The sequence below is a fragment of the Melospiza melodia genome, chromosome 11 (assembly GCF_035770615.1).
Source record: "Melospiza melodia melodia isolate bMelMel2 chromosome 11, bMelMel2.pri, whole genome shotgun sequence".
In the NCBI taxonomy this organism is placed as follows: domain Eukaryota; kingdom Metazoa; phylum Chordata; class Aves; order Passeriformes; family Passerellidae; genus Melospiza; species Melospiza melodia.
Window position 1 is genome coordinate 5690712 of NC_086204.1, and position 15482 is coordinate 5706193.

A 15482-nucleotide genomic window follows, 5' to 3' on the forward strand; every position below is an offset into this window, starting at 1 on the left:
CTTGAGGAATCATCTAGATGATGGGACAGGCTGCATCCTCAGGAAGTTTCCAATGACACCAAAGTGGGAGGAGTGGTCAGCTCCACTCAGACCTGGCCAGGCTGGAGAAAGGCACTAGTAAGACTTTGTGAAGCTCAGTGAAGGCATGTGTGGGTCCTGTATCAGTGGCAGAACAACCTCCTGTGACAAGACAGGCTGAACACAAACTAGATAAAGACTCAGTTTTTCAGAAAAGTATTTGGAGATCGCAGCAGACAGAACTGTGAAAACAAGTCACCAGTACATGCTCACAGCAAAGGCAGCTGAGCACAGCATGGGCTGGATGCAGGAGTCCAGGCAGCAGGTCCAGGGAAGGGTCAGTCCCCTCTGTTGAGCACCTGTGAGCCCATGGCTGCAGTGCAGCTCCCTGGTGCAGGACTCACACAGACACTCTGGAGCACGTCCAGTGGCCAAGCTGGCCAGATGGCAGGAGCACATGGTGTACAATGAGAGGCTGATGGAACTGAGTTTGCACAATCTGCTCAAGAAAAGAGCTCTAAAGAATCCTTACTGTCAGCTCTCTAATGAAAGGCTGCAGAAGAGAGAACTGGACTCTTCTGGATAATAGACATTGACACATTAAGAGGCAACAGACACAAGTTGGAAAGTAAATTTCAACTACCTTAAACGGAGGGAGGGCGGAAAGAAAAAATCATTGAGTGCAGTCAAATGTGGAAACAGATTGCCCAGAAAGGTGTTAAAGGCTGGAACGATCTTATTTAAATTATTCCTGCTTTAATATATGCAGGGAGCTGGATTAGATGACCTCCAGAAGCCCCTTCCAACCTAAATGACTGTTTTAGGAATTTACTATTTGACCTGCCAATCATTCTATATTAGAAACTTTCCTTCAGCAGGTTTTGCATCAAGTTTATTACTTTCAATCATGTGTTTAAAACTCCAGTTCTCCTGTACATACAGTCAGCCTACATCCAGTGTTGTACACAGAAATGTACATATCTCTTATCTTCTTGCCCTTAGAACTTCTTCCCTTTGTACTGCTGTGCTTCCCCCACAAGCAGGGAATATGTTTTCAGCATCAGAAAAATTCTGCACTTTTAAGCTAACTTGATCTAAAAAAACCCACACTTTCTTCAGTATTCTGGCTCATGATACAGGGAGACAAGAGTAGGAAAGCAGATGGCTGTGACCCATCTCAAAGTGGTAAAAGTTACTTTTTACCCTCTGACCACTTAAAAACATTAGAAAGACACTTCTGCTACTCTTTCCAAAGAATAAGAAATATTCCATGAAAGACACAATCTAACAGATGTTTACCACAAGGGCCTTACTCACCTTTCAGAGCAATCTATTTTACTAAGCAGATTTTGGTGCCCCATTTATGTATTTATGTTCTGTTTACAAACAGTCACACCCAACAAACTAGTTTGTCAGCATCACAAAGTCCCCTCTGGGAACACTCCTGACAGCAAATTTAAATCAACACCTTAACAGCCACAGAGGTTTTCTAATAATCTACACATTGGTTTTGTTTCTCTTTAAAGTTAAGAATACAGAAAAAAAGGTGAAATAAATAATTTTCAAACATGTCAGTCATTTTTAAGGACTAGGACTCCATCAGAGAACAAAGAATGCCTTCACCAATCCAGGTTACAATAATGGATCCTTCAACAGCTGTACCAGAATAACAGAGTAAGACTGAAACTGGAACAAACTGCCAAAGGTATGAATTTCACAAAACACATCTTATCAAAATATACTTGAAAACAACTTAACCTTCACTAAAAGGACACATTCAGGAAGCTCAATGTTAATGCCTGAAATGTGCATTTTAATTTTCACTTAATAGGTCAAGATTAAAATTCATGGGGAGAAGCTGAGAATTATTACAGGAATGATTAGTGCAGCTGGTGGCCCAAAGAGCAAACAAACCTTCCATGGTGTATTTCCACACATTTTTGCATCCTTTTTGTTAAAAGTGCCTTTTTTTTTTTAATACCAAGATGAAGAGTGCCAATAAAACCTATCAGTCCATGGGGTGCATAAAATGAGTATAATCCCATGACAAATTAATCTAAACTAGAAATCAGAAAGTGTGTAATTACTAAGGTCAGTCAAGTTTGAAATAGCCTTCCTATTATAGCAGAGGTAATAGCAATATACAACTAATTATTTTTAAATTAGAGCAGAATAAATTTACAAAAACCCCTAACAATGCCGAGATCACTCCCTGAAACTAAGAACTCACCAAAAAAATCAGAGAGCAGAACAGATGAACAAAGGAGAGAGAAGAAGAAAACCACAGCAATTTCTGTGGGCCCAGAGAAGAACACAGACACATAGATGGCTTTTGAGTCCATTTAATGTTGTCAAAAGCCAATAAAAATTACACCATGGCTTCATAATCAATGTAAGACAGTACTGGCAGAAAAAAAAGAGACACCACCCTTACTATCATTGCTATCTTCACCACAATGTATGTTCTTCCAGCAGCACTGGCTTCTGCCATTAACTCAGTGACCACAAAGCCAGGTCCCAGCTAAGGACATCACAACACTCTCCACTCTCTCCCCTACCAACATAACTTCTTCCTCTGGACTAAGCCCACGTCCACATGGCCGGGCAAGTGAGCTGGGTCAGGAAGTTGTTGTAATCAGAGTACCTCAGGGAACAAAAAAAAAAGAAGAAATAGAAGTACATCTTTTAACCAGATTAGTTCTTTCTACTCACTTCCTGACTGTGGAAGTCCCTTTGATGAGAGAAGAGAAGGAGCAGCCACAACGCAAACTGTCTTGATATGCCAGGGAGTACACCAGGTACACAAGAGAGCCACATTATAAACTTGATCTTTTTGCAATCCCCTTACTAACAGCACATAACTTCATCTGTGAATCACTTTTTAAAGAACTGAATTATATTTTTAACAAATCAATACATTTCAATGAAACCATTTTAAAACACTGTAGAGCAATTTTTACAGTTCTCATATGTACAGCCAAACTGTTCATAGCCCCTGAGTCCTTTTAGGAAAAAGCAGTTATATTAAAAATCAAATAAATAAAACAAAACTAACCCAGCATGATTTTCCACCTCTGCCTAAAACAGAAGGAAGTAGTGGAAGGCTCTGTCACTGAGTTTTGGGGTTCATCAGCTGGTGCTGGTTCCCCTCCAGACACTCGCAGCATTCCTACAACAGTGGAGTCAATTTGTGCTTACTGTATTTATAGTCTTTTCAAGTTTCAACTACAAAGTAAGTTATTAATCATATAATTATTACCATCTAACTCACATAAACAGAGTTAGCTACAATCCCACTTAAAACCTAGGCAGAGGCATAATTTGCAGAACCAACCTTATAGGCCCAGTAAACCTTCATACAATCTGGAGGCAGGCTAGTCTGATAGGCAGTCAGGATTTGGCCTATATCATAGAGATTTGGTTAAATAAAGCCACAGCACCTTTTCTGCACTTAAAGGAGTAACAAAATGCTGCCTGTACCATCAACAAGACATCTCTCTGGAAACTGAAAGCACACCTGCCCCTCTGAAAGTTTTAGCTGAAAAAAACGTGGTGATGAGACTAGAGCATGACAGTGAGAGAGAGAAGCAATGCTTACCTAAGCAAGTTATTTCTTAATTGTCACTCGATTTTTTTCTCTGTTTTAAAGAAGAACTGACATTTTGAATCTTTTTTCCCCCCTCTTAGCCACACGATGGATGGATACAGCTGTGAAACGTGGTAGGATAGTCCTTATTCACAGCACTATCAAACCAAGTACTCGTGGCAACACAGCTTTGAGTGTGACAGCAGGAGCAAAGTACACACGACACTGCAGGAACTTATCCAGGAGGAGAGGCAGCAAGTCCATTTCCTTCACTGCCGTCCCTGCTTCAGGTGGTGATAGCAGGTTTTCAAGTACTTTTATCTAAAGACAAGAATTTTGTACCAGCTTACCGGTCGGGAGAGAGTGGATAAGGGCTTAAAAAAATAAACCACCAGAAAGAAAACAAACAACCAGGGGGAAAAAAAGAAAAGAAAGAAACAGACAACCAGCCCAAAACAAAACATAACGTAGATGAAATTGAATGAAATTGAATAAAACGGAATGAAACTGACGCATGCAGACGCACAAATTTAAGACAGTAGTTTGCTAGCCCGGGCTCTTGGGAAGTGACTTCACTTTTCCCGCGGAGGAGGCAGGGAGATGAGCGCTTCCACAGCGCTCTCGCATTCCTGACCACGAAAACAACTTTATTTTTTAAATCCTGCCCTGTGCTCCAGCTCCTCTCCTCCCGGAGCGCCACTGCCCAGGGAACTCCACACGCACAGACAAACACCAAATAACACGAACCGGCGGAACCATCGGCCCGCGGCCAGCGAGGAGCCACCTCAGGTCAGCGGGCACGATCTATCTGTCTATCCCCCGTGACACGGGCTGGGCCGGCGGCTCCCTCTCCTCCCGCGCCCGTTCTCCTGAAGGAGCGGCGACCTCCCCGCCCGCGCCCCTCATGACACCCGCTCCGCCCCGCTCGGCCCGGCGGGGCAGGCCCGGGACAGCGTCGCGATCTCTCACCGGTGCAGCCGGGCCGTCCTCCCCGCGCTGCCGCTGCCTCCAGCCCGGCGGGGCCGCGCAGCCGCCTCAGGGCCGGGACAGCGTCGCCCACATTCCGGCGGCGAGAGGGCGGGCGGGTGCGCGCGCACGGCTGACACGGCGTGAGGGCGGGAGGGAAGGAGGGACGGCGGAGGGACGGCGAGGCAGGCGCTCTCGGGCAGCCGCTCTCGGCTGCGACAGGCTCGCCGGCAGCCCGGGGAGTGCGGGAGGCGTGCGGCTCCGCGGCCGGCCCGGCCCGGCTTGCTGGCTTGTGCGGCCCCTCTGGGACACAATTATAGAATAGTTTGGGTTGGAAGCGGGCTTCAAGACCATCTCATCCACCTCCTGCCGTGGGCAGGGACAGCTTCCACTAGAGCAGGTTCCTTCAAGCTCCGTCCAGCCTGGCCTTGGACACTTCCAGGGATGGGGCAGCCACAGTTTCTCTGGGGAACCTCTGGCAGGGCCTCACCACTCTCACAGGGAGAAATTCGTTCCTAATATCCAATCTAACCCTGCTCCCTAGTGGTAAGCAATTCTTCTGGGTCCTGTAACTACGTGCTGTTGCAAGTAAATTCTCCCTGTAAGTTCTCTTCATGTACTGAAAGGCCACAATGCATTCTCTTCACCCCAAAGCCTTCTCTTTTCCGGGCTGAACAATCCCAACTCTCTCAGCCTTTTATGACAGCAGTAGTGTTCCATCCCCCGATCATCCTGGTGCCTCCTCTGGATATTCCAACAGGTCCGTGTTCCTTCTCTGCTGGGACCCCAGAACTGGAGGGAGGTGAGGTCTCACCTGAGCAGAGGGGCAGAATCCTCCCCTCTGCTGCTGCCCACACTAATTTTGATAAATGCTTCTCTCCCACCTGTCAGAAAGCATCCAGCAGGCACTGAAATGTGTCAAAATCCTCGCCCACAACTGAAGGACAATGGAAGCAACCTCTAAATCATGGTGCTCTTTGGCAAAAATGAATTAAGCTTGCCTTCCGATTTTGTACGCTGGTCTTGCCAAGTGGGGTAGATTGTGTTTGCTTGGTGGTTTGGTGTGGTTAAACAAATATTTAAAAAGTAAATATCTATGCTTAATTAAGTATCACCATTGTTTATGTTTAAATAAAATGTTTAAATTACAACAGCTTGTCTTGTTGGCTTGTGTGTGAAACAAATTACATTTAAACTACCCACAGCACCTATACAGCTTGTCTGTGTCCTCCCCATTTCAGATGGGTTCAGTAAAATCTTAAGGAATGTCAGGTCACAGCCTTCAATAAAACAACTTTAGCACAAAAGCCAGTGGACTGTGTCCTGTTGCCCCTGGGACAGCCAGACTGCCCATGTGGGCATTGATTTTAGGCTGTTTTCTTGTCAGTACGGTCGAGAGGTTTGTTTGTTACATGGTCTTTTTTGAGCTGAACTGTCATAAAAAAAGGCAAGCAGGCAACCAGGCAAAGGAGAGCATTTCACAGGAGAAAAAAAAAAGAAAAGCCAGACTCTCTAGCCAGCTCCCCATTTAAGAATTCTTACTATTTGTCTATAAATGGTGTAAATTCAATTACCTCCAGATTACTTTTATCCCACCAAAGGTTCAGATAAACCACAAAAGCATGGGGAAATCAGAAGAATTCAGAGAGAGGAGGAAAATTATTTTAATGACTATGGCAATAGAGAAATAATAATAAGAAGAGAGTAGCCCTGGCACAGTACCCAGGCACTGCACACTGGTGTACGAATGTGGGTAATAAACAGGAGGAACAGAAAATCTAAACAAGGCAAGGCAAGAAAGGATGAGGCAAAAAAGGGGCAAGGGAAGGACAGAGAGGGGCAATGCAATGGAGGGGTGGGGTAGGCAAACGCAGAAGGAAAAGCCAAACAAGGGAAGGGCAAAACATGGCAAGGGCAGACGAGAGAGGGGCAATGAAAGGCAAGGAGGGGAAAGGCAACAGGAAGTTAAGGCAAGGCAAAGAAATAAAGGGAGGAGGTCAGCAAGGCAAGGGATAGGCAAAGGAAGGAAAGCAAAGGCAGGGTAAAGGAGGGAGGGAATAGGAAGGCAAGGCAGCAGAGAGGAAAGAAGGGCCAAGGCAGAGGCAAAGCAAGGCAAGGCAAGGTAGGGGCAAGGAAAGGAAAATGACAGCAAGGCAAGGGAGAAGTAGGCAAGAAAGGGCAATGGAGGGGTAGGCAAGGCAAGGGAGGGGAAAGGCAAAGAAGGGGCTAGGCAAGGAAAGACAAGGGAAAGGAAAGAGTGGAGTGAGACAAGAGTGGATTATGGGATAAGCAAAGAAAGGAAAGTGAATGTAAGGCAAGGAGGGGCAAGGGTAGAGGGGTCATGGGGGGCAAGGACAGGCAAGGCAGAGGAAGAGGAAGGGCAAGGTAAGGGATGGGCAAAGGAAGGACAAATAAGGCAACACAATGGAGAGGCAAGGCAAGGGAGGGGCAAGATGGAGCCAGGGAAAGGCAAGGAGGGGTAAGTCAGAGAGGCAAGGTAAAGCCAGGCAAGGGAGTGGCATAGGAAGGGCAAGTCAATACAAGGCAGGAAAAGGGAGAGGAAAGAATGGGGCAAGGGAGGAGCAAAGCATGGCAAGGAAATAAGGGGTAATAGAGGGGCAAGGCAAAGGAGGGCAAGGGAAGGCAAGGGAAGGCAAGGCGAAGGCAAGGCGAAGGCAAGGCGAAGGCAAGGCGAGGGAAAAGAGGGATAGATAAAGCAAGGCAATGGAGGGGCAGGCAAGGCATGGCAATGAGAGAAACTGGTAGGCAACAGTAGGCAACACAAGGTAGGAGAGGAGAGGCAAGGAATGGGAAAGGTAGGCAAGTCAAAGCTTGTTGATCCAAGACAACATAAAATGTGTATCTTTTCCAGGCTGGCTATCTCCAGCCAGAGGTCTCTGTGAAGAGATGCTTGGGCACAGGGGCCTTGATGCAAGGGTGCTTAGTTAGGGATAGTTCTCTTTCACACCTTGGGGAGTTTTCTCATTCATGCCTTGGGGAGTTTTCAGACCAAACCAGCTCTCAGGGGCAAAACTGCAACAAAATCCTGTAAACTCTGCTCATAAATATGCTTTAAGTGCCCATGCACAGACACATGTGAATGGTAACAGGTGATACTGTAAGCCAAACTAGGTGGTTATGTAAAGATGAGCATAGTAGTAGTCTTAAGACTGAATATGAAGAAACAAGTGGTAACATGGCAAAACAAACAAAAAGGCAAAATGTAGCTTCTTTCAATGCAACAGGTTAATAAGATAAAAAATATCAGTGACATACATACAAATTTGTCAATTTACACCAACAAAGCTCAGCAAAATGTGACTGATCTCAGATGTAGAGTCTCTTTATCTTCCGGACAGATTGTTCCCACCAATCACTCCAACGCTGAATTGCCAGCAGCTGAGCTGCACTTTCTTCCTCGATCTGGGCAAACAGCTGTTCAACTTTACTTTTGTATTTCTGTATAAAAAACCCCAACAATTAAGGACAAAATTAGTAGTGACAAAATATATTTTTATTTGCCTAAATCCAGGTCCTGATCCATTGTGTTAGAAGACTGCATAGAGGCCATTTATTTTTTGCCTTTGGCAACAGAACTATATGAATAATTAACTATTAGCTGTGTTCATTCTGTGTTCCTTTTAAAGATTTCTGAAATTGAATTATCGGCAATATTTAAATTTTGTTAAAATGCTAGACCTTCATCTCACTTCCATTAGTTCCTATGAGTAAGGAGTTGCCTTCTCTCAAGACAACACTCAGGCTCTTGCTGGAACTTCTTAACTCAAAAGTATCCACTGAGCTATTACAAAACTGCTAAAAAGTTGTTTCCTCTAGACAGAAACTTGTTGACTACCATAAAAACCTCAAGGCACTTGATTATTCTTTAAGAGTCCATGCTGCAAAACAAAGTACTGTATTGTTAATGCAACACACATGGAGGAAAATACTCCTGTGGTGTGCATGCATTCTATATCCAACCCTTTTATCTAACCATTTGTATCCAAACAACCACATTCCCTTCAAATCTGTGCTGTAATCAGGTTCCTGGGCACCAGAACTAGATACATAAAACACACATGCAAATTGATTGTTTTGATGGCATTTGCCATCATTGACAGTATATTTTACATTCTCCTATTAAAACCAGATATTTTTTAAAAGTTAATTTGGTTCAGTGGGAGTACAATTACTTCCAGGTCAGATGCATAAAGACATCTCCAAGTGATTTAACATAAAAATATTCTCCTAACTTCTGAGCACTGCTGTTTTGAGAACCATTGTCTGTTCCAGTCAGAGGCAGAGTTGTCTGCATTCTTTTAACAGACTCAGTGAAGAAAGAGTGATTATTTTGATGGTGGAAACAGTCCTCTGTGATAGTTGTGGATATAAGATAGGTATGAAATGTTTTACAACTCTTCATCTTTTATGGGAAAATCAGCTTTTGTGATCTAAGGCTGGAGCTAAAGGCTTCAGAAAGAAAGGTAAGGGAAAACAAGCAGGACTGCAATAGCACTGGGGCACAGCTGCTTTTGGAACTATGATGCTGCAAAATGCAGTGTCCTGTTTCTGACATCATCCATGCTTCTCTGCTGAAACAATTCCTTTTTATCATATCATGGAATGAGAAGACTCCATGAGGAACCAACCTTGTCTGCTTCTGACAGCATCACAAAGAAATGGACACGAGAAAGGATTCCTTCACACAGATATTATGGCCTTAAGATCTGAAAACACTGCGTACTTTAAAAACTTACACACGCAACTAAGATTCTGTAACTGCCTTCTTAAAAACCCAAACCCACAACAGCAGCAGCCCACTCAAGAGTCCTTCCCCACAGACCCACCGTGTATGCAGCTTGTCTTGCATCCACCACTGCCAGATGGCCCAGGGTAGTCTTAGCTGTTGAAACTGATGCAGTTCCTGGGCACAGAATATAGTCTGGAGTGTCAGGAACAGAAGTCTCAGGTATTCCTGGCCAAGACCTATAAAAAAAAACAAACCAACCAAAACAAACACATGAGAAAAGATGTTGAAAGAAGTTAGAAAACAGATCATATTAATTCATGTTGCTTGTACTCAGGTGCCAAAAATAAATCTTATTTTTTTCCCACTAAAGGTTTACCCTAAAAACGTCTTTGTTTAGTACAACTACCTGTTCTTTGAAAGCATCAGCGTCTCTCCACAATATAGAATTAATTTCTTCTAAATGACAATACAAAGACAATTCATAGATGTGAATGTAATGAATTGATAACTAGTGACAAACAAGTGGCACAGCAATAGCAGTGACACGGTATTGTTTTGCAATAATATATGTAATTCACTTTTATTTGGATCTATTGCAATTCTTTCTTTAAAATCATTACCCACTCCAACTAGCCCATTACTAGTTCAATGACATTACTAATGATCAGCTGCAGTTTCAACAAGTGCAGGAGAAAACTATCAGGACAGGGCTTGTTATGAGTTCAGAGCAGAGGAATTTGACAGAACAGTGTTCAGTATCTCCAAATACTACCTCCTTCCTCGTCTGACTGACTGTTGAACTTTGGAGGTTCCTGGAGGAAGTTCAGACTGTTTACGGCACATTAAAGTTGGCATCTTCTCAGTGGGTATTTCAGTTCCTGGGAGGTAACAGAAGATATGCTCACAAGAAACAAAACAATGTCAGGAATACAACTGTTTTGGAATAATTGTGCAGCTCAATGCTCTTCACACTCAAGAAATAGCTTTGCATGCTTTATTTTGCAAATCTTTTAATTTCAATCAAATAATCTTAATGTCAAAGCCTCTTCTTCCTAGGGACAGACTGCTGCAATCTTTGACAAGGGAGAGGAGGCCTGAACAAGCAATCTCTTCTTTTCTTACCTGCTGCTTTTACATCATCAACAGTGATGGTATCATCTTGTTCCAACAGGAGCTTTTCAGTCAGGGCAGCCAGTGCAGAAAAAAAGCTCTGAGCACATTCAGCAGCACAATCCTGTTGCAACATTGGAGACAAGTGAGAGGAATTCCTTTGATAATTGGATCTCCTCTCCTTTTAACTTGGCTCTGAAAGACTACACAAATATCAAACCCTGGCATTCTGCAGCAGCTGCAGATAACAGACATAAGGCTCAAAGCTGCACATAAAAGGGTCTTAAAGTGTCTCTGCAGTATTCTTAACATTGCCTGATGATGTAAAGATCAAAAAACTGTAGAGTTTTGAGTACATGTACCTAGTAGTTACACATTTGTGTTAAACATGATAAAAACAGCTTCTAGCCAAAGAGAAGATCATTTTGTAATTCAGGTACTTTGGGTGGAAGTGCTTAGCCCAGGTGTTATTCTCAATCAGGTATTTGTGTTTCTGTGTCTGTATGCAGAGCTAGGAGCAGAAGGACATACTATGGAATTAAAAATATCAGTTCTCTCAGGCAGTGTACAATTTGGAGTAAGTGGCCTGAGAGAACAAAACAACAGGCTTTAATGCTGGGGAACCAACCTTCAATTAACCTAGGGGGCAAAGGGGGAAAAGTATTTTGATTCCTGAATCTCTCCTGTAGATTCAGCTTATTTCAGTTCTTAATCTTATGTAGAAAAGTGACATTATTTGCACTAAGGAAATGCACAGAGAAGAAACCCTTCCAGGAATCTGTTGTCTGGAGGTAAGAGAACTAACCAGAGGATGTCACCACCACAGCCAATACTCCTCCCACCATTAAGCTCACAGCCAGTAGATTCTATGAATCATATAAAATATCAATAAGTTCCACAATATATCTAAGCAGCTGTATGTGTGCAGATATATTTATGTCTATATTGATCTAATGCTGACAATATACCACTTAAAAGTTTAGCAATATATGAACAGGATTGCTTAAAACTGCAAAAAAATTCAAGTTTCCTTTGGATAGGGAAGAAGAATGTATCTAAAATACACCCTTCTTTCCAAATAAAACATTTAAGTTCACATTAAGCAGGGGCTTTACAATTACCTGCAGCATCTTTGTGTTGAGGTGAACACCATCAGTTTGATCTTTTTGCCTTTTCATTTCCTCTTGGCACAAAGCCTCCAGCTGAAGGCAGTTATTTGGGTGTCCCAGGGAGTAATGTAATTTTCTCCGGTGCATAGTCTTTAAGCAAGTAGGTAAGAAAGAGATGCTTTCAGTAAAGAATATACTGTGAGTCATAAAAAGGAAGAAGTAAACCCCAAACATTTTCTATAAAGGCATTCAGAAAGACAAGGAAAATGGAGCTACTTCTTGGCTGTCTGGATATAAGCTTTGCAGTGCAATATGAACCAAAATGCCTGTCTGCTGGCCTCTGGTCTCACTTTGGGATTTATTTTCAATAAAAAATCATCTCTTCTACCATGTGGTAAATAAAGTATTTTTTATATCTCTATATTTGTAATTTTTACCTAATTCTTAATACTCAGACACAATCTCAAGACACTTTAGCATTTTATGTGTGATCGCCATTATGATTCTGTTCTCAGTTCTGATATTATTTGACAAAATATGCCTCTTTTATGGATGATGATAAATATAGTATTTCATTATCCCTCCATCATAGTTTTTACAGAGGAGTGCACCCATGCAGTAGGAGCTGTCTGGCCATACTCCAAGGTCACAGCCCTCAGAGTTGACAATCCAAGTGTAAGATGAAAGGCAGAGCTGAGAAGATCAGAAAGAGGCAACTCAGTGCTGGAAGCTGGGAGAGAAGGGACAGAGTTCCACAAAATCCAAAGCTTCCAGGAGAACTAAGCAGACTAAGTGCAAACACAGAAAACTGTGGTCAGCTCAGCAGAGAGCGATGAAGCAAACAGTGAGAATGAGAAAAATGAAATGTTATCACTCTGATACACTTACCATGGGTTACACTATAAAGCACTGTAGTATGTCCATGGTACATACCTTCATGTCTTCCCAATCTTTCAGCTGTCTGTTGAAGAGATGCTGAATATGCCCAGTAAAAGAGCTGAGCTTCTGCTCGTGTTCTTTTAAAAGACTTTCCACAACCAGCTGGGAAACAGAAGAGAGCTCCTCCTCAAACCACTTCAGCTGATCCTGAAATTCTTTTTGGAAAAGACAGGGTGTGCATGTGACACAAACAGCCTGGAATTTTCTCTCCCAGAGATTGTGTCCCTGACATTCCTTTTTCTAGGTGCAATGCTTTGAGAAACATACACTTGCTCAAAGATGTGACTTTGGACAGGTCTTTTAACTTAGTCAAGTGCCCTTTGCTACACTATTTGTAGCTGATAAAACATACAAAAAGAATACTGGCTCAATTTCCACTAAAGTCAAATGGAGTTTTTCCACTGAGTGTGATGGATTACGACAACAATGTAATTCTTGGTCACTGGAATTTTCACCTTATATATACATGAAAATTACATACACAAGAAAATGCAAGTCTTAACTGAATGAATTTACCCCCAAGACAAAAATTGTAGTAATCATCTGTCTGCCTTTGGTATGACAGTAGTTTCACTCTGATCATGTCTGCCCAATGTTCAAATGTGTCTGGCAGATCTTCAAGCATCCCCAAGTAAGGATTCTTCTTGTCTCCATAGAACTCCTGCAGAAGGGAAAAATAAACCAGAAAAATGTTGATAACACATTTAAACACATCACATCTAGGTAAACAACAGTAGGAGAAGAAAGGAAAATGTATGGACTACCAAATATTGAAAGAAGCAAATAATTTCTCTGACACAGGAGCACAACTATGAAAACATGACATTTCCTTACCTCACCAAGACAGAGCAAGGTGTTGTTACCATTCCAGAGAATATTCAAAATAATTCCCTTAAAAGTACTGAAAAAAAAAAATTAAAATATCATCACACTGTTAAATAATCATACTGTCAATATTCACTGTTTTTCAAGTATTTTGTTCAGGTTAATTTAGTACATTTTTCAGAGCATATACAAACCAGTGTTCAGAATGCCTAAGAACCTTCCCCCACATTAGCACAACTTCTCTTCATATGCAGCCAGGACAAGGGGCTATTGTAATTGCTCACTGGAGAGCACAGCCATGTCACTGTAACAAAAAAGCAATCTTAGCCAAATTCCTGTGCCCAAAGAGCTTACCATGCATTTTAGATAAAGCAAAAATATTTCAAGGTGGGTCTAGCATTTTACTGGAACCATTTTGAAACAGTATAGAATAAAATTCCCAAACACTTAAACATCTTAAGCGTTAATTTCAATAGTTTTGCATGGCATGTACAAAACATCTCAGTTCTCTAGTCTACAGCTGCACATATGAAGAAACAATAGATAATTTTCTTAGAGAAGGGGAATGGAACCTTGCTTATTCCAATAAATACAGAATACAAGAATAAAGATATAAAATGTATTTGTCTTCTTAGGTGTGAAAATAATTGAAAGAGAGGCTATTTTACATTCCTCACCCACTTCTTATAAATGTACAAAATGGGCTCCAACAAGACCTCCACTTCAGACATTAGACAGAATGAACCAGATGCCTTACATCTTCACTATTATTACACTGCAAAAAGGAACTGCTCTGGAACTACTCTGACCTATAAATATCAAGGCTAAATACCTCAAAATTCAACGGTGAACTCTAAGTCATAATGATAGACAGATAGATACATAGACAGATACATAGATACATGTAGGGTATGTAGAATATACCTCTATAAAAACATAGAGGGTTTTTATAGATTCACTTCTTATTCTGGAAATACATGACTTACTCAGACTCTGTAGGCTTCTTTCCAAATATCTGGGATCTATCATCCTTGGTAAGAGATTTTCTGCCTTTTTCACTGGAAAGGAAAAACATTAATTTGAAACTATCCACAAGTGTTTTCTATCTCTGGCTGATGATTTGAGCTTGTCAGTAATATGACAGAGATGAAACTGGAGAAAAATTGGTAAAAACCTAACTCTAGAACCAGTATTCTATGTGTCCTGGTTCTGGTCAGGACAGGGTTAATTTCTGCAGCAGCCAGGAGGGGGTATGACCAGGACTTGGAGGTTATTCTCTACCTCTCATCATTGTGGGGGTGGCTGGAAGGGTCCCTGCGCTTGGGGAATGTGGTGGCAGTCTCAGGGGTTTCCTCATGGTGAGCATTCACACGTGAATCACTTGCCTGTCTTGTACGCTTTGCTATTAACATTGCTGCTGTTACTATTAGTTTTTTATCTCACTCTGTTTCTAATAAATTGTTCTTATCTCAACTTTATCTTCACCTTTTGTGCTTCAATTTTCCCTCTCCAGGTGCAGCAGGGAAAGGGAAGTGAGCAAGCAGCACAGGTTTTGGAGTGTTTTGCTAGGAGCACAAAATTGGGAATACCATTCCCAAACCATGACAATATAAAGACAGTATTTTGATGGAAAAAGATTCTCAGAATTCTCTTCTAAACTCTCAGTTGTTCAAAAATTTTTTGTTTTCACTATTATAGTAGCTCATTTCATCAATCTGTGGAGCAAGCTGAAGACAAACCATTGAGTCACACCTGAAAATTTAGCCACAGTGATTTAAGAGTTAGTCTATATTTCAACAAATTCAAAATAGAAAACAGCACCAGATGAAGGAGAAGAATAATATTTTTCCAGTCAAAATCTGTGGGAAAAAACCCCACAAAGCTGATCATGGGGACATAAACAGGTAAGAGATTCCAAGTGATAAGCAGCAGATGGAAAGAAGGCTATACAAACAAGCCGTAAGAATCTTTCAATGGATAGACAAAGTTTAGGTAAATTCTTGCATAGGAATATTTAAAGTGGAATTCCTCCTTTTAGGGGTCATACCTTTTTTTTCTCTTGGTTTCATCCCGAGATGACCTCTTGCTAGAAGACTTCTGAGAATGTGCATCAGATACCCTCTTCTTTCCTGGGGGAAGAACAGCTTATAGTCAACAAGGAAAGAAGAATATTGCACAA

At 41.9% G+C, this 15482-nt stretch overlaps 2 protein-coding genes and 1 long non-coding RNA gene across 6 annotated transcripts in view; 1 reads left to right on the forward strand and 2 right to left on the reverse strand.

The window, feature by feature from the left end:
• The window catches only part of RABGAP1L (RAB GTPase activating protein 1 like), a 228623-nt gene extending 223967 nt beyond the window's left edge, over positions 1–4656 (reverse strand). For 2 of the 4 annotated variants that reach the window (XM_063165422.1, XM_063165426.1), the window contains exon 1: positions 4574–4656. The gene's annotated coding sequence lies outside the window, so the exon portion shown is untranslated. Of the gene's footprint in view, positions 1–3073; positions 3188–3616; positions 3926–4573 lie in introns of those variants that run through there. The other 2 variants (XM_063165423.1, XM_063165424.1) reach the window with 2 other exon arrangements.
• Positions 4657–4877: 221 nt separating this feature from the next.
• Positions 4878–5721, forward strand: LOC134422767 (uncharacterized). The gene is made up of 2 exons (XR_010028927.1): positions 4878–5372; positions 5462–5721. It is a non-coding gene; the product is annotated as an uncharacterized LOC134422767 (long non-coding RNA).
• Positions 5722–6280: 559 nt separating this feature from the next.
• Positions 6281–15482, reverse strand: part of CCDC180 (coiled-coil domain containing 180) — a 29542-nt gene continuing 20340 nt past the window's right edge. Inside the window, exons 29-38 of the mRNA XM_063165433.1 lie at positions 15351–15432; positions 14290–14361; positions 13313–13379; positions 12995–13139; positions 12473–12633; positions 11552–11689; positions 10443–10554; positions 10093–10198; positions 9418–9556; positions 6281–8029 (exon numbers count right to left, since the gene is read on the reverse strand). Of these exons, the coding sequence (XP_063021503.1) occupies positions 7898–8029; positions 9418–9556; positions 10093–10198; positions 10443–10554; positions 11552–11689; positions 12473–12633; positions 12995–13139; positions 13313–13379; positions 14290–14361; positions 15351–15432 (1154 nt within the window). The 3' untranslated portion in view covers positions 6281–7897. The remainder of the gene's footprint in view (positions 8030–9417; positions 9557–10092; positions 10199–10442; positions 10555–11551; positions 11690–12472; positions 12634–12994; positions 13140–13312; positions 13380–14289; positions 14362–15350; positions 15433–15482) is intronic.